The sequence below is a fragment of the Ovis aries genome, chromosome 13 (genome assembly GCF_016772045.2).
Source record: "Ovis aries strain OAR_USU_Benz2616 breed Rambouillet chromosome 13, ARS-UI_Ramb_v3.0, whole genome shotgun sequence".
Classification (NCBI taxonomy): Eukaryota; Metazoa; Chordata; class Mammalia; order Artiodactyla; family Bovidae; genus Ovis; species Ovis aries.
This window is the reverse complement of record NC_056066.1, coordinates 25,533,949-25,552,379: the sequence shown is the minus strand read 5'-3', so window position 1 is coordinate 25,552,379 and position 18,431 is coordinate 25,533,949. Positions and strand designations below refer to the sequence as shown.

The following is an 18,431-nucleotide window of genomic DNA, read 5'->3' as shown; positions in this document are numbered from 1 at the left end:
ACATGTCAAACACAGACACATATTTGGTAAGATGGTCTGTCAGAGCCTTTCATATCATATTATAGGGTAGGAATCTTTTTGTCATGCCAAAGCTCTGCACTGTTGGCTCATTTAATTCCTTGTTTACAGGCAACTGGAAAAATATTTATTGGATTCTTATTATCTGCCAGGTACTATGTTACACTGTGGTGTGTGTGAAGACATACACACATAAAAATATTTAGGATATATAATATGGGAGAGTAGAGGAAAATCACACAATTAATGTTAGCTCTCCTTATCATTAAACTGATGCTTCCACTGTTGCTTGTAATAGTGAAACACAGGAACTCAGCTATAAACTCAAACAGAATACAGTAATACTTAAGGAGAAATGAGAGTCAAAATACTTAGTTATTCTGTGATACTAATTGTTGTTATCACTGTTTAGTTGCTCAGTTGTGTCTGACTCTTCAGTGACCCCATGGACTATAGGCTGCCAGGCTCCTCTTTATCCAAGAGATTTCCCAGTCAAAAACACTGGAGTGGGTTGCTATTTCCTTCTCCAGGAGATCTTCCCAACCCAGGTATTGAACCCATGTCTTCTGCATTAGCAGGGGGATTTTTTACTGCTGAGCCAGCAGGGAAGCCTAGATACTAACACACTAATGCTTTTATGCTAAATGCATTAACAGTATTAAAGTATAAGAGAGATAATCTCCTTCCTCCCTCCCTTTTCCCTTTTTTCCTCCCTGACATTCAGCACTCTGAATGCAGGACTCCGTTTCTTAACCTTTGTAGCATGTCATCATAATGAGGCTTTTTCTAGAACTGAATCATGAATTCATTTTTCTCAAATACAAAGGGACAGAAATAATTATATTTTCCTAAGGAAAACTGAGAAGACACCTAATGGTAAATAAATATGCCATTTCATGAAAGCTAGGATTTCCAAGGTGAAAATAATGCCATTTAAACATTACCTAAAACTTGCATAATTTGCCCATGTTCCACATTCAACTTTTATTTTCAACATTCTATTAAAGCAAGACAGAAAAAGGTGGAATAAAGTGTCAAGAGGTCGACCAAGTGAAGGGGAAAAAATTTCAGCACTACTCAACGTTTTTAAGATCTGGCCAAAATCCTGGTTATTAAGTGTTTAATCCATTTTTGCAGCTTAAAATCTTTAATTAAAACTCTGTCTGAGTTCATGTGACAGATAATTCAGTTTTAGTCCTGAAGATCTGTACTATCTGTCCACATAGATTAGAATAACTAGACAATGGTCAAATTCTCAATTTGCTTTATGATAGCAGAAATAGCCTAAGTAACTGAATAGCTGATATGACAACCCCGAAGAGTACATGGATCCAAACATAACTGAACTAAATAGGACTTGACAGGCAGTACCTTCATCTGGAGTCACTGTTCTATCAAAGACAGTCATTTTGTTATGGTATGTACAACTGGGCCTTCCCAGGTGGTGAGTGGTAAAGAACCCATCTGCCAGTGTAGGAGATATAAGAAACAGGGGTTCGATCCCTGGATTGGGAAGATTCACGCCAGTATTCTTCAGCTTCCCAGGTGGCTCAGATGGTAAAGAATCTGCCTGCAATGCAGGAGACCCAGGTTTGATCCCTGTGTCAGGAAGAACCCTGGGAGGAGGGCATGGCTACCCATTCCAGTATTCTTGCCTGGAGAATCCTGTGGACAGAGGAGCCTGGTGGGCTACAGTCCACAGGGTTGCAAAGAGACAGACATGACTGACATGACAGCATGCAGGCACACACAACTGTCTGGAGGGCAGACACGATGCCAGACCACTGTAACGATGGAATAGTTATCACAAAGTCTTGAAAGTCACTACCAATTTAGAATGTTGTAGTTTAGGGACTTCTCTAGCAGTCCAGCAGTTAAGACTCCACACTGGCACTGCAGGGGACACGGGTTCAATCCCTGGTCAGGGAACTAAGATCCCATATGCCACTCGGTGAGGCTAAAAGGTAAAATAAATATATAGAATATTGCAGTTTACTTATCACGGCTCCAGACTTCAATTGCCTTGAAATACTACCTGACTCTAGTGTGAAGTCCTGAATGATAGGAAAATGAGAGAAGTAGCTAAAAATTGCACATTGCCAGAAATGTCCCAAGTTCTTATTTTTGCCCTGACCCCTGATTTCCATCTGCTATTTATGGAAGAGAAGGCTTGGTACCTCCTTCCTTCCTATCACAATGAATGAAATGGATGTGTTTTGACCTAAGTTCAACCCCTCCACTTACTCACTGAAGCCCATATGCTTTTGTCTACTTAAGGGCTTCCTTAATGACAATATTCGCTTCACTTCTGCAACATCATTTTCCATCTCTATGTGGCCATCCATAGCCATGAAAACATGTACTATTTCCCATCCTGATATATACATATACACATACATATATATAATTTCATATATAAATACAATAAATACCCATACATCCACCCACTCAGTTTAAGAAAAAGAAGATTACTATTACCTTAAAATTCCCTTTATTCCCCTCTTCCTCTGTGATCATGGCCTCTTTACTTTGCTATCCAAGGTCACCAGCATCCTTGTTTGTCATTCTCCTGCTTTCTTATAGTTTATCTCATATGCTCATGTCTCACAGACACACACACAAACACACGATTTCACTCCATATAAATGGAATAATACTTCTGTAATATTATAGGATTTTTATTATGTATGCCTTATGGCAATCATTATGGAACTTGCATTATTAATTACAAATATTTTAATAGGTGTTATACAGAAAAGAGTATAATAAAATCAAGCAAGTTGGGAAACACTCAGTTTTAAATGCATTCTTTTACTGTAGATCTCAAAGCCTTTAATAAGTAATCTTCACTGTGACTTCCCAGGTAGAAGTACTGGCTGTGTATACTTGACCTCTTCTTTTATAGAGCGTCTTTTATTTCAGAACATCTGATGAGATGCTATGCTTTACATCAGAAGGTGAAATGTGCAATTGTTTTGAGAAAATCCGTACCAGGAGCAAAGCCTCTTATCCCACCTCACAGAGAACAAGAGCACTCATATGGGGGCTGTGGTGAAGTCACATCCAGACCCCAACAGCATGACTGACTATGTGAAGTGGACAAGACCATGGAGCAGAACAGTTAATTTTTTTTTCTCACATTTCGGTAAGCATTATGAAAAGTAGATGCTGGTTACAGAAATCAAAGTTGAAGAACGAAAATAGTCAAAGTGGAATGGAAAGTAATGTTTGGATTAGGATGTCATCTGAACATGTCTTTATTTGAATTAATCATATTATCTCCAAAGCCTACAGAAGACATTCAAAATAAATCTCAATGTGGAAAACTTAAGGATAAACAAATCGTGGCGACCACAGACCTCTAATCATCAATGACATCTCCCATAAATAATGTACATTCAGTATTTATGAAGACACACCTATAATGATTAAATTCTCAGAACATATGGTCTATTTCCTCATATTATAGAAATTATAACATGAAGAGATAGTCATATACCATAATCACAGCTTTTAGATAACGTATAACTAAAATAAACATGTAAGTTGACATACTTCTCTGATAGATTTTAGGAAAGTAATTTTTCTCCTAAAAGTTCATACTGACCTGTCTAAACAAGAGGTCCAAATTCTTCTATCAATCACACTTATACTAGGACCTGGATATTTTGATATTGAGTTTTTATTACTATAATTCCATGGTAGCATTATTTCTTTATATTTTTCCTCTTTTGCTGGTTTAAGTAATATATCTGTTAACACTTCATTGAACTGTGACTCTTTAGTGACACTGTGTAGTCCCTGGCATTCAAGGTGTGGTTTGCTTTGTCAAAATGTCATCTTCTTGTCATTTTTAAAAGAATACTTTGCTAGCACTTTATAGTGTTTTTAAGTCTTCTACACTTTTTTCCCGAAGAACTAACTTTGAAGAGGAACTATTTTTCAGGAATATGTTGCTAATTCTAACATTAACAACTTTTATTCTGTTTGTAGCTATTTTCTTAATTATCTCTCAAACCTGTCTAAGTATCTTCATTGTTTCTTATGTCAACTGCTCAAGAATAAGATCTCAGAGTAGTGGTAATCTGCTGATATATGTGTCTGACAAATCTGAGAATGTTTCTCACAGACTTAAATTCTCTAAAACCACATGTTCACATATATTACCTAAAACCTCAAGTGTAAATTTGTTAGCCTTTTTACTAACTGAAACTTACCAAACTTCAGAAATAGCTAATTACTTACGTGTCTTGAGCCTGCAAAGGAAAATTCAAGTGCATTTCTGTACGGAAAAACAGTAACAATTGAAAAAGAGAGGGATGATCCTTGGTGGTCTGGTGGTTAAAAGTCCGCCTTGCAACGTAGGGGATGTGGGTTCAATCCCTGGTTGGGGAACAAAGATCCCATATGCCGCAGAGCAACTAATTCCATGTACCATGTATTGCAACTTAAGATTCTGCATGATACAACAAAGATCCTGCATGCCACAACTAAGACTCAGCACAGCCAAATAAACAAATATTTAAAGAAAATTTAAAAAAAGAGTTTCTGCCATGTTTTTCCCATAGGGAGAAGACATTAATCTGCAAATTCCGGCAAGGGAATTAGAAATGAACAGATATGTCATCCTTTCCATACTTTTTTTCACTAGAAAGCTAAAACACGCTTTAGTTATGACATTGCTGCCGAGGTACAATTTCTTCTCTTTTGACTCAAACCCCATCTGACTGACAAATTCTCCATCTCCTCATTTGTTGCTATGAAGGCATTCTCAGGATCATTCATCACATACCTAGTCTACAACTAAACTGTGACATTTCTGCCTCTACATCATTGTTGAGTCAGTTTTCATTTAGTGCCATTAGAGATTCTCTGCAACTGGGGTGGTTTACTCTCACTTTAATGTCATAATTTTTTATTTAATCTCTTCCTGTTTATTCCAAAATAATGAGTTCTTTAAGTCCCTTTCATGGAAGAATTGACATTTGAGCGAAGATTTAGAGATGATGAGGGAGTTCACCAGAGAGATAATGGGGGTTAAAAGTGCTCCAGGAAGAAGAAACAACCAATGCCAAGGCTGTAGGGTGGGTGCATGACAGGCTCACTCAAGGAAGAACAAGGAGGCCAGGACTGTTGTGGCAGGGAGAGAGGCAGAGAGGAGTGCAGTATGAGGTCAAAGAGGTAAAGAGGAGCTGGATCATGTAAGACTTTGTGGGCATGAAGTGAAGATTCTTTGTTATTGGTCCACATTCCTTTCCACCTCCCCATAGTGAAATCAGAGATAAAGACAGTGGTCTAGAAACAGAGAGACACAAAGATAAAGACAGAAGTATACAGCTATACAGTCAAATATGTGTATATGCATATGTGTAGCAGATTTAGTTAGAATTATATTGAAATTCCATCAATTTTTCATGTGCTGTGTTGGAAATCGACATAACAGACATGGTCCTGATCTTGAGATTTATAATTAAAATTACGATTATAAATAAAAATGTAAAACATAACTTTTAAAAGGTATGAAAATCCATCACTAATAATACAAGGCAAGAGCTGCATTGCATATGTTAATCAATGAAGAATGTCTGAAAAATATTCATTCAAAATACATTTGTTGAGCCAGGCACTATTCCAGGTGCTGAAATACAGGAGTGGACTTAAATTCCAGTGGAGGGAGACAGAAAATTTAAAAAAAATATATATATATATATATGAAATAACATTAATAAAATTCATATATAAAGTGATAAATTCCATGCAAAAGAAATTACCAGGGTGAGAGTGATCAAAAGCACTATGAAGAGTAGCACTGTCTGCAATTTAAAGTAGGGTCAACAGGGTGAACTTCACCTTAAAGATATTTCAGCAAAGTTGTGAAGGAAGTGAGGAAGCTGTTACGTAGATAAAAGAAAGAAGCGTATTCCAGGCAAAGGGAGTTTCAGTTTTTTGGGTACAGGAGCACTTTTGATTATTTAATTGCAAGACTAAAAAAAATGACTTATTGGCACTGAGGCAAAAATACCAAGTCACCCATGGGAAAAATCAGGTTATCTTAAGATCTGGAAATAGAAAACAGACACAAATTCTGAGCAATAGAAAGTGGGTCTTGATTTTTTTATACCCAGGGAAATTACTCTTCATGTATAAGGACAATGGGCAGAGATTCTCAAACATGTAAGAACCCAACAACTATAGAACTCACAACCTCTGCTTGAAAAACTGTTTATGAAAACCAAGCAACAATAAAAATAAATGAATATTGAAGAAGTTAAGTAATGCTCAAAATTCTCCAAGCCAGGCTTCGGCAATATATGAACCGTGAACTCCCTCATGTTCAAGCTGGTTTTAGAAAAGGCAGAGGAACCAGAGATCAAATTGCCAACATGAGCTGGATCATGGAAAAAGCAAGAGAGTTCCAGAAAAACATCTATTTCTGCTTTACTGACTATGCCAAAGCCTTTGACTGTGTGGATCACAATAAACTGTGGAAAATTCTGAAAGAGATGGCAATAACAGACAATCTGACCTGCCTCTTGAGAAATCTGTATGCAGGTCAGGAAGCAACAGTTAGAACTGGACATGGAACAACAGACTGGTTCCAAATAGGAAAAGGAGTACATCAAGGCTGTATATTGAAACCTTGCTTATTTAACTTATATGCAGAGTACATCATGAGAAACACTGGACTGGAAGAAGCACAAGCTGGAATCAAGATTGCCAGGAGAAATATCAATAACCTCAGATATGCAGATGATACCACCCTTATGGCAGAAAGTGAAGAGGAGCTAAAGAGCCTCTTGATGAAAGTGAAAGTGGAGAGCGAAAAGTTGGCTTAAAGCTCAACATTCAGAAAACAAAGATCATGGCATCTGGTCCCATCACTTCATGGGAAATGGATGGGGAAACAGTAGAAATAGTGTCAGACTTTATTTTTCTGGGCTCCAAAATCACTGCAGATGGTGACTGCAGCCATGAAATTAAAAGACGCTTACTCCTTGGAAGAAAAGTTATGACCAACCTAGATAGCATATTCAAAAGCAGAGACATTACTTTGCCGACTAAGGTCCGTCTAGTCAAGGCTATGGTTTTTCCTGTGGTCATGTATGGATGTGAGAGTTGGACTGTGAAGAAGGCTGAGCACTGAAGAATTGATGCTTTTGAACTGTGGTGTTGGAGAGTGCCTTGAGACTCTTGAGAGTCCCTTGGACTGCAAGGAGAGCCAACCAGTCCATTCTGAAGGAGATCAACCCTGAGATTTCTTTGGAAGGAATGATGCTGAAGCTGAAACTCCAGTACTTTGGCCACCTCATGAGAAGAGCTGACTCATTGGAAAAGACTGTGATGCTGGGAGGGATTGGGGGCAGGAGGAGAAGGGGACGACCGAGGATGAGATGACTAGATGGCATCATGGACTCGATGGACGTTGAGTCTGGGTGAACTCCGGGAGATGATGATGAACAGGGAGGCCTGGCGTGCTGCGATTCATGGGGTCGCAAAGAGTCGGACACGACTGAGCGACTGAACTGAACTGAAGAAGTTGGGTCACAAAGATTACTGGAAGATGTTAAATACAGACCTAAGGTTGAACGACTGTGTGAACTGTAGCTTCAAAATTGCATATTATAAACATTAACAACTCAACAATTATTAACTAAGAAAATTCAGAGAGTGGGAGGAAGGGGCAAAAGAAATGTATTTGAGTTCAATTTTTTAGCTGTCAGCTGAATTCTAGTGATACTACCTAAAGGTGAAACATAGCTAAGAAAAAAATAATTAACCCAACTTTAAAACATTTTCTATTTTTTAACTTTAGATCTTTTAGAACTAATAATGTTTATTATGAAGATTCATTTATCTAAAAATTGGTAATAGTTTGTTCCACTTCAGTGTTTTGATTAAAATAATAATGATTACAATTAACTTCTGTTAAAAAAGTTATCTGTATCTCAATTTCCACCATCCATCCATTTTCTATTTCAATTTATATATGCGCATATACAGATGTCTCAAATGATCAAATGTATACAATGATTATCTCTGGATAATACCAACTTTTGTTGATCTTTTCCTTGTATTTTTCCATTTTACATAGTCTGTAAATAACAAATTATTATATTTCATAAAAGCAACAAAGTATTTTTGAGACATATAGTCTAATTGGTATTCATTTGCTTAAAGATGAAAACTGCTCCAAACTAGGAGTCCAGTTCTTAACACTTTAAGGCTTGGTTTATTAAAACTCTTCCAGCTGAAGGAAGATTATTAATAAATTCCTGACACGTTGCTGACCCAAGGCTCTTTACCAAACACCCTGGAATAGACACAGTGGATAACCTCCATGCCTTTGCTTATAAACTGTTGTTCCCCCTACTCATCAGATCAGACTTCTGTCTGAAGGCTGCTAGGAAAGAGGAGCTCAGGAAGGAGAGGACAAATGGAACTGCACAGAACCACAGGGTATTTACAACCATTTCTTGTTTTTGTTTTTTTTTTTCAATTTGTTTGGCTGCACTGAGTCTTACTTGTGGCATGCGGGATCTAGTTCCCTGACCAGGGATTGAATCTGGGCACCCTGCATTGGGAGCACGGAGTCTTAGCCACTGGACCGCAAGGAAGTCCCACAACCATTTCTACTATTCCTCTAACCTACCCTAGAGAAGAGAACAAAGTGACCTGGCATCCCACAAGTCAAACTTCCTTGAAGAGGTGGTCTAGTTCTCTGATGTCTTTGATTTCAATATTTAAGCCAATATTCCTGAAATCCTCTAGATGTTTGGGGGTTGTTGTTACTGAGTTGTGTTCGGTCACTCAGTCATGTCTGACTCTCTTGTAGCTCGCCAGACTCCTCTATCCATGGGATTCTCCAGGCAAGAATACTGGAGTGGACTGCCATTTCCTTCTCCAGGGGATCGTCCTGATCCAGGAATCAAAGCCATGTCTCCTGCATTGGCAAGCGGATTCTTTACCACTGCGCCCCTGCGGAAGCTCTGTAATTCTGGTACCCTCAGAGCTATGTCAGCATGAAACCGCATCCCCACATTATTGTTTTCTCCATAGTGCTGCTGTGCTCCTGGGTAGTAACTTTCCTTTCTATTTCCCTTCTCTCTTTTGCTTTGGTATCAAGCCAAATGGATCTAAATGATCCCAAGTTAAGATGTAGTCTTAGATCAGTCTAAGAACTATCTTAAGGATAGAATCTTAGGGTTGAGGAGAAATTTCCTTAAAAAATGTCCTAGATAACTGAGGTTTGAGGAACAGTGGCTGAGTTGTAAAACTGGGAACTTTCTGCCCTGCGTTTGTTACAACAGAAGTGACTCTGTCCCAGAATCGAATTACTACCATTTCCCCCTAAAAAGCACCAGAGCTCCTTGGAGAAGAAAGAGGCTGGAGCATGGAAAGAACTTTCTGTTGCACTAGAAGGTAGGGAGGTGTTTAAAGAATGGTGAAGTCACATATCAAAAGAAAGCAAGAAGGGCTTGAAGGGTGTCTCACTGGCAATTCTGCATTAATTTGAGCATCAAAATAAATAATAACATTAACAGATTAAAACCCTACCTGCTTCAACTGTATTCTCATGGTCTCATTCTCACCCTTTCTCCCCACTTTCATCTCTCTCTCCTTTATTTCCTGCCCTTTGAACTCTATGCAGGGAAGCAACATGCTCCCGGTTTTTCTCCTCTTCTGGAGATACATGTGCTCTAACAGGAGCAGAAGTCCAAGTTTTAGTTTTAGGCTTTGAGGTGGTCATAGAGAAAGCAGTCTGTTAACTGAGCTAGGTTCTCTGCCACTGAAACCAACCTAGCATGGTCTAATAGGATGACTGATTAGGTTTGAAAGATCACATTTCTGCTTTTGTAGGTAAAACAGTTGAATACCAGAAACTCCATGTGGTTCAACAACACAGTCCATCCAAGCTCATGGGAGTTTTACATCAAACTCCTTAGTGCCAAACCTCAAGCTGTTTTAAACTGGTTCCCTGTTTTATTCTCTGAGCCTTTTATTGCCTTGGAGGCCTGAAGAAGAAAGGTGACTGATCCACAGGCAGAACACGGGTCTCCCTGATGACATTGCATAACACCACCTGTATCTCACATCCATCTCCTGCCTCAGAAGCAACGTCACAGACTGAAGGCAGCACTGGGCCGGGGACCAGAGACGAGTCTTTTCCTGGCTTTCTCATCACCTAACGGAGGGAAGCTGGAGGAGCTATAACTTCTCTCAGCCTCTCTCCTTCACTGCAAAACAGAGGCTGAATCAAGACTAAGTTGTGTTTGATATCCCTTCCAGTTCTAATATTTTACAGCTCTTTTCTTAATAGGACTTGGGGGGGGGGTGTGAGTGTAGTGCGAACAACCTGAGAGTAAGTACCATATTTATACATGTACTGGTGTCCTTTATAGAAAGGCACATCCACCAATCAAATAGATCACCAAGGTCAGATGGGAAAAAATGCACTTTATTAGCTGAAACTGGTGGCTGAGCCAAGCCAAAGACAAACCTCTAGACTCCATATTATTTAATATGCTTTACTAATCCATAATATGTCATTTTATGTGATTTAACAAGAAAAACATACTTTAGCTGATTTTAAAGTTTTTTTCTTTCTTTTATAAATTGCAAGTTTTATTTAGGTGATTATGAAGACTAATCATTTGTTCACAGATCTATGGGCTTCAAATCATGAGTCTCTTTTGAAAGTCTCTAAGAAAATGTTTTAAATGCTTCAGCTCTCTGCTACCCAATTATAACAATGCTAAATTTAGTCAGATTTTGGTTTGTCCTTATCTACAGAATGATGACAATCTCTAATTTGGACTTTCCAATATAAGCATTGTTATGAAATCGTCTGTAGTCTAAGATTGCTTAGAAAAGGCAAAAATAACCTTAATTCTTGCAAATCTGTACAACAATATGCAGCATAAAAAGAAGAAAAGGCTCATTGCATAACAACTCACTAGAACAGTGAACATCCTCAAAGCGTCCTTCCAAGGAGTTACCTAGCTTGAAAAACAATTCTAATTTACTCAAGAACACTTAAAAAAAAAACAAAACTGTAACCCCCAGTAAAAATTTTATGAGTAATTCTGGTACAGGCCACACAAGGAACAGAGAAAGTAAGCTATTTAACAGATACGTAGAGGTCATATTTACACCGTCAAATAATTAGATCCTTTGGCTATATTTACTCAATCACCTTTTTCACTTATTACAGAGGTCCTTTCTATAGGAAAACCTCAAGCTCCAAGTCATAAACTTCGTTTCTGAAAAACCTATGAAAGCCAATGAGCTTTGGGCTAATGACCAACTTACTCTTGACAAAAATTTCTATGCATGTACACCCACATACATAAACATTCCCTAGGTAGCCAGAGGTTTCATAATCAATTTCTGAGACATCACCCTCATTTTCTCACCTAAAACAAAATTACTTTCTTTTCCATATTCAATCAGTAGTATATTATGTCTTTCTCCTTCTGTATTTCATGCTATATCCAAGTCTTCATTAAATAATTTGGCCCTTTCTGCCATAAGAGCATGAACACTATTTACTAACTTATTTAAAACCAAGGTACACAGCATGAACTGGAGAGCTACTCATTAATATTTCAAGAAGTTGAAGAAAGAATTTATGTTATAAAAGATGAAACAGACAGTTAAAGATGAAGTCAACACAGTGAGGTATCCTAAGGTTCCTGCTGGACAGGATTGATTTGGTAAGTCTTCTCTCCCCTTTTTCCTCCTAGGCATAACAGAACTGTCAAGTAGAATCGGTGTTATCTTTTGTTCTCCTTAAGTTTCCATTTCTTTCTCCTCTTTTTCTCTGTAGTTGATGTCACAGGTAGAGGTCCATTAGATGGTTTTCAAAACTGGATTCCAGTCAATGAAAGTGTCTCTAATGACTGCTTTGAATATTTAGCAGCCTAATATTTACTATTCTTTCCAACATCCTTCTTTTCTAGAATACTTCTTCTGTTTAAAAGGCTTTAAAATTCTTCTATAGATTTTAGGCCCATATCCTTTATTATGGCCACTGGATTTGAATAAGTATGAATCTTATAAGTAAAAACTAAACCCAAATTTACTAACACCTAAAAATAATGTGAAGAAGCATTTTAATGCCTAGCTAAAAATTAGTAGGTACTAAATAAAGTAGTATGAATAAGGACTATCATTCTTGGTCTTCTACAGTCAAGCAGATTCTTTGGAGGCTATTTCAGTAGGACAACAGTCCCTACTTTAGGGTATATTTCTTAAACGCATGCACGTATAACCTCATTCATTCACTCACTGCATATTTACTGTGCTTCCGCTATGGAGACAGGCACTAGGTCCGTGCTGCAGACACAACAGTGAGCCACACGGAGACAGGCCATCACTCTCACAGAACTCAAGTTTGTGCAGGAGAAATGACACTAACCAAAGAACTGCTGAACAGAAGTTGGTTGAATTGAATCAGTAGCATCAATACTATTTTCTGGTTACAGATAAATAACTCGTGTGATAAGAAGGTCTAGATTATGATTATCTATATCACTATTACCCCACACATGTATTCTGTTTATTTTTCTACATAACCACTTGGAAATTTTCAGCATTAACTACTTGGTATGTCTCCTGGTTCTGATTCAAGTAGGGAAGAAGAAGAAGGAAACCAGTATATGTATATACCAAGCATGCATGCCTTTCATGTGAGTTCACTTAAGCATTTAACTGCTTCTCACAAATTTGGGAAGAAAAGTATAATTAGCACCATTTTACAGGAGGAACCAAGGTTAGTTCAGAAATGCTAACCAACTTGTCTAAGGTCACCCAATAGGTAAGAGCCAGGATTTGAATATCTGTAAAGCCATTTACATCCACATTTATAGAGTAAACAATATAATTACAGATATACAAATTTGTACACAGATATAAACATATAAACAATATAGTATATACAAGCAAATATACATATACAGCAAAATAAAATGGTTATTTTTAAAATGCAATTATAAAAATACGTTACTTACTGGAAAGTATAGAAGCAGAGACCCAAAAAGGATTGTTTCCAACAGGATAAGGCCCGATGCCCTGATGCTCTGAAAAAAATAACAAAAATAAAAATGTCAATATTAACTGACATTTCTAGGCATGGAACAACTTATGCTCTTGTGACAATGCCTCAAGCAGAACAGCATTCTTTGGTGGGGGTGGATAATTAGAAATTGGCTTATATTTCAGACAGGCAAACGTAACTGAAACACGCAGTAAGACTGACTGTAGAGGTGGGGGGTAGACTTAATGATATTGCCAGTGGCTTCATGGAATTTTGTTCTCTAAAATTTGAATCACTATTTAGAAGATCCTGCCAATCTAAGAAATGCCCAGACACAGAAAATCTTGCCTGTGTTTCTGAAACACTGGCAACAAATGCATTTCTGAATGCTATTACTAAACCATTTCACAAATCCTCAGCAATGGTTCCAGTGGATAAAGCAAACATAAGTACAACTTTTGGTGTCTCAATGGTACATCTCCCACCATGTCACAACATAGTCCCCAAAACGCAGTAACAACTTCACTATTTAAATAACATAAATCACATTTAAAACCAGAGGTATCTCACCTTGTGAAATAGTTATATTATTCACTCAAAATTCAAAAGAATAAGTTGATTTTTCAAATATACTTCCTGATTATTTAAAGTTTGCTAAGCATGGTGGTGGTGGTGGTTTGGTGGTTTAGTTGCTAAGTTGTGTCCAACTCTTGTGACCCCATGTACTGTAGCCCACCAGGCCCCTCTGTCCATGGGATTTTCCGGGCAAGAATACTGAACTAGGTTGCCATTTCCTTCTCCATTGCTAAGCATAAATATACTCAATAATCTTGAGATATTTTGTTAGACTCAAAACACCATTATCTTCACAAAGCAAAATGCTTAGAATTGTGGCAAGAAATACAAGACCAAAAAAACCAATCCCATTTAGAATAATAAAGTTTGTTTTGATGAGTTCAAATACCAATGCAGATTAAAGATATCAGTTAAGAATACAAAAACAGGTCATTCTAGAGCACTGGTGTTTTCACTCTGCTGCTGTTGCTACTAAGTCGCTTCAGCCGTGTCTGACTCTGTGCGACCCCATAGACGGCAGCCCACCAGGCTCCCCCGTCCCTGGGATTCTCCAGGCAAGAACACTGGAGTGGGTTGCCATTTCCTTCTCCAATGCATGAAAGTGAAAAGTGAGTGAAGTCGCTCAGTCGTGTCTGACTCTTAGTAACCCTATGGACTGCAGCCTACCAGGCTCTTCTGTCCATGGGATTTTCCAGGCAAGAGTACTGGAGTGGGGTGCCATTGCCTTCTCCGGTGTTTTCACTTAGTGCAAAGTAAAATATATAGACAAATTACACTAGGTGTAAATATGATATTTTAACAGGGAAATACTTTTAAGTAGTTATATTAATTTTGCAACAACAAAAAGAAGGTGAAATGCTAAACTACAAATCCATTACATTAAAAAAAAAAGTGTCAGGAGAGAGCAGCGTGGAAACATATACACTACCACAGGTAAAATGGACAGCCACTGGGAATTTGCTGTATGACTCAGGGAACTCAACCTGGGCTCTGGGACAACCTAGAGGAGTGGGATCAGGTAGGAGAGAGGTTTGAGAGGGAGGAGACATATATGTACCTGTGCCTGATTCATGCTGATGTATGGCAGAAGCCAGCACAATACTGTAAAGCAATTATTCTTTAATCAAAAATAAATAAGTTAAAAAAAAAAGTGTTAGATAACTGGACAGGGCAGAGAAATAAAATTCTAATTCCTCTTCACAACACTGGGAAGACATTACTAGGCATAGAAGAATTCTTTATGTAATCCCTCAAAACAACTCAGGGTCTTCATTAATCTAAGAATTTGGGAACAGAGAAATCAGTTTAGTCAGGGAACAGACTTGATTATTTGAGTGGCTTCTCTCTCTTGGTCATTATTTTAGCTAGCAGATGCTCTTAGTGAAAAGAAAACTTCTATCAGCAAGACTTTAAATGGGTTTTGGCTGACAGAATTTCCAACACAACAAATTACATTCATACCTAATTATGAATACTCCATAGTTTAGTTTTAAAACTTGCTCCAAAATGACACTAATTTAGAGTGAGAGTCCAAAATACAATGCAAGACTGCTTATAAAAAAATCTACGCAGTATTGTTTGAAAATGAAGGATATAAAAAGAAGCTGTAAAGCTTAGTGGAAAAAACAGACACTGCAGTTAACACTGTCTAAGTCTGAATTATGAAACAACCACTTTAGTTAAGTGATCTTGAACTTCAATGGCCTCCCGTGTAAAATGGGTATCCTAATCTTTGTCATATTAAATCTGACATCTTTAATAAAATATGAAGTACACAAAAATGGCTAGCATCATGGCTGACATATAATAAGTAGGTATGCATTCCTCAAGGTAGAAAACACCAGCAGGATTGTGAATTTGAAAACCAGAGGTATATGTAAGTAGCCGTAAAAAATTGTTTTAAAGCTTGGAATCCAAAATGACCCCAGAGGAGCCAAAAGCCTGATGGTAGAAAATGTAAAAGTTCTTTTTTTTTTTTAGGGCCAGTGGGTTGTTAGCTATATTGCAACTATCACTATCTCATAACAGTTGTAGTGGTGCACGCGTTTACATATTCTCAGAGCAAATAATCTGTCTCCTTTATATCTGGATGTATTAAACAATCTTAATACTTCATTACCTTCCTCTGGTTGGGTAGAGGAGCCCATGATTTCAAATTATAAACTGGAACTCAACAAATGATTCCATAATCTGATGTAAGGCCTGTACAAAATATGTGCTTTGGTTTTTTTTCCCCAAACACTCGGGCTAAGTTGGTTTTATGGCCTCACTGAAAAAGTGGGTACATAATAGGTGGAACTTAGGGACAAAGAAGCAATCTCATGCTCCCTGAAACCTTTCCACATTGACTTACTGGTAACTGGAAGTTCTTTTAACTGGAACAAAGTACTTTATTTTGTATTTGGTGCTAATGATTAATACACGTTGTAAGTGATACACTGACTTAAGTTCAAAGTCAAGGGCAGGAATCTTTTCCTTAGTGTCTCAGTGATAGGATAAGGAAGGAGAGAGGAGGGATTGAAAAACAAGAATGGATAAAAATGATAATGAACAAAATAACAGAGGCCAAGAAAAAATTTCATATCTTTCACAGTTTTGCCTGAGATAGAAATGGTGTTATAGGGGACTCCCCTGGTGGCGCAGCGGTTAAGACTTCGCCTTCCAATGCAGGCGGTGTGGGTTTAATCCCTGGTGGGGAACTTAGATCCCGCATGCCTTACTGTCAAAATATCAAAACATGAAACAGAAGCAATATTGTAACAAATTCAATACTTTTTGATAAAATGGTTCATGTTAAAATTTTTTAAAGAAAAAAGAAATGGTGGTATGGAACTCTTTTTAACCAGAGTTGCTAAGTGGAAAACTCTGAAAAATTTTCTTGAAAAACGATAAACAATATACAGTATGTTGAACAGTATAATACAGTACTGATTTATATAAATATTATTATAAATGTATGTATATTTATACAGTATAATATTTATATAAAACATATGCATACAAATGAAAACTGTATGTGTTCTATATGTATATACATATATATAATATATAAATATATCAAATTCAGGTCTGGAGGATACATGCCAAACTGACAAGAATGTACTTTCTTCCCCTGGAGAAGTATATTTGAGGATAGATCAATTTATCTGGAAATATTTTACTTTCTTTGGAGATATAGTCATGTATTGCTATATGTATTCTAATAATTAGATAAATATAATGAAAAAAAAACATCTAAAATGTGTCAACTCAACTAGTAGAAAATTCCACCACTGGGTATTGCAATATGCAAAGAATTCTAAACAAAGCCCTTCCTAATTAATATCTACTTAATAAATTTTATTCAGTACTGACAACATGCATAAAATGACCAAACGATATGACACTTATAGGTGAATATAAACCTGGGGGAGCTACTGAGCCTAACTCTGGCTTAGACTTCAGACAGCTTAATAAATTTCATTCCAGAGTTTACAACAGATGAGGGCAGATTCTACCTCACTCCACTCCATTCCACTTTCCCCATTTCTTAAACTTTCAGAACTGACTTACGAAGGTTTACAGCAGTCAGATATCAGATCTGTAGACAAAAGAGAAAGGCTAATCTTACCACACTAATTTTATAAAATTATGTCAAAGTCAATTTCTCAATTCCATAATCTCCAGATGACAAAAGTACAGAGGCATAAGATGAGGCATAGCTTGTTACAGGATTTGCTGAGGATGTAAGCACCCAAAGGAAGCTGAGTTACTGGAAGTAATAAGATGATAAAAATGCTCAAGTCAGAACTTTTAAAAATAACTAAAATAGCTTGAAATTATTTTCTTGATCCTATAGGGGCTAACTCCTTCATTTATAATTGTTAAACATTTTTCAACCACTGGGGCAATTAATGTATATCTTGCTAAAACAGGGCAGCTATTTTTGATCATAGCTGATACCTTCAGCCTTGCAGCAATTAAAGTTTCTTTCCATTACAAAAGGAACCTCTGAGCATGAAGACATTTTTTATACAGCTGGGTTTCAGGATGTAAGATGAAAATATAAGAAAGCAAGAGAATTCAATTCTGCAAAGAACAAACTAGCACAGCTCTGGATCATAAACCAAGACTCTATAATTGTATATCATTTACAGAAAGAATTAGCCATTCTGACAGGAGAATAGTCTCACAAGCTGCACTTTTTCTTTTGATTCATCTGTTTCTGTAGAGAAAACCACAGACAGGGAGATTACAAATGAAACCCAACAACCACCTGACGAAATAAGTAGACCACAATAAATTGGAGACACGATGTGAAAGGCAAACCGGAAAAGAATCCTCACACTGAGAGGTATGCGAATGCTATTTTCAATAATTTTACTTACAGTTATATCAATGGATGAGAACAAACACATCCAGTTTGACAGACTACGTGCAATTAGTTTGTCTTAAGAAGATCTGTGATGAAACACTGAAAAACCAATCAGATTTAGAAAACTGTGTCAAGGAACAACTGCTCAAAATGTGGTTAGTTAAAAATCAATAGTAGTTTTTCAGAAGAATTCACAACAGTTTAAAAAAAAAAAAGGTTTAGAAAAGTAGAAGAAAATGGTCAGGATAGTGATTTCCAAAACTGAAATATAAGTAACTCAGATGATTATAAATCTGTGGAATAACACACATGGGCTTATATCCAGATGGTCTGAAATCTCAGCATCTGCTGCTCACTCACTATGTGACCATGGGCAAGTTGCTTGAGCCTCATCTTCTTCATTTATAAATGGATATAGTGATGCCCACCTTGAAGGACTGCTGTAAA

The 18,431-nt window shown here is 37.2% G+C and overlaps 1 protein-coding gene across 2 annotated transcripts in view; it reads right to left on the bottom strand.

Annotated features, from left to right (window-relative positions):
* The window catches only part of GPR158 (G protein-coupled receptor 158), a 303,778-nt gene that overhangs the window by 81,304 nt on the left and 204,043 nt on the right, over window positions 1-18,431 (bottom strand). For both annotated transcript variants that reach the window (XM_004014228.6, XM_042230540.2), the window contains exon 5: window positions 13,029-13,097. In XM_004014228.6, coding sequence (XP_004014277.2) covers window positions 13,029-13,097 — 69 coding nt within the window. The remainder of the gene's footprint in view (window positions 1-13,028; window positions 13,098-18,431) is intronic.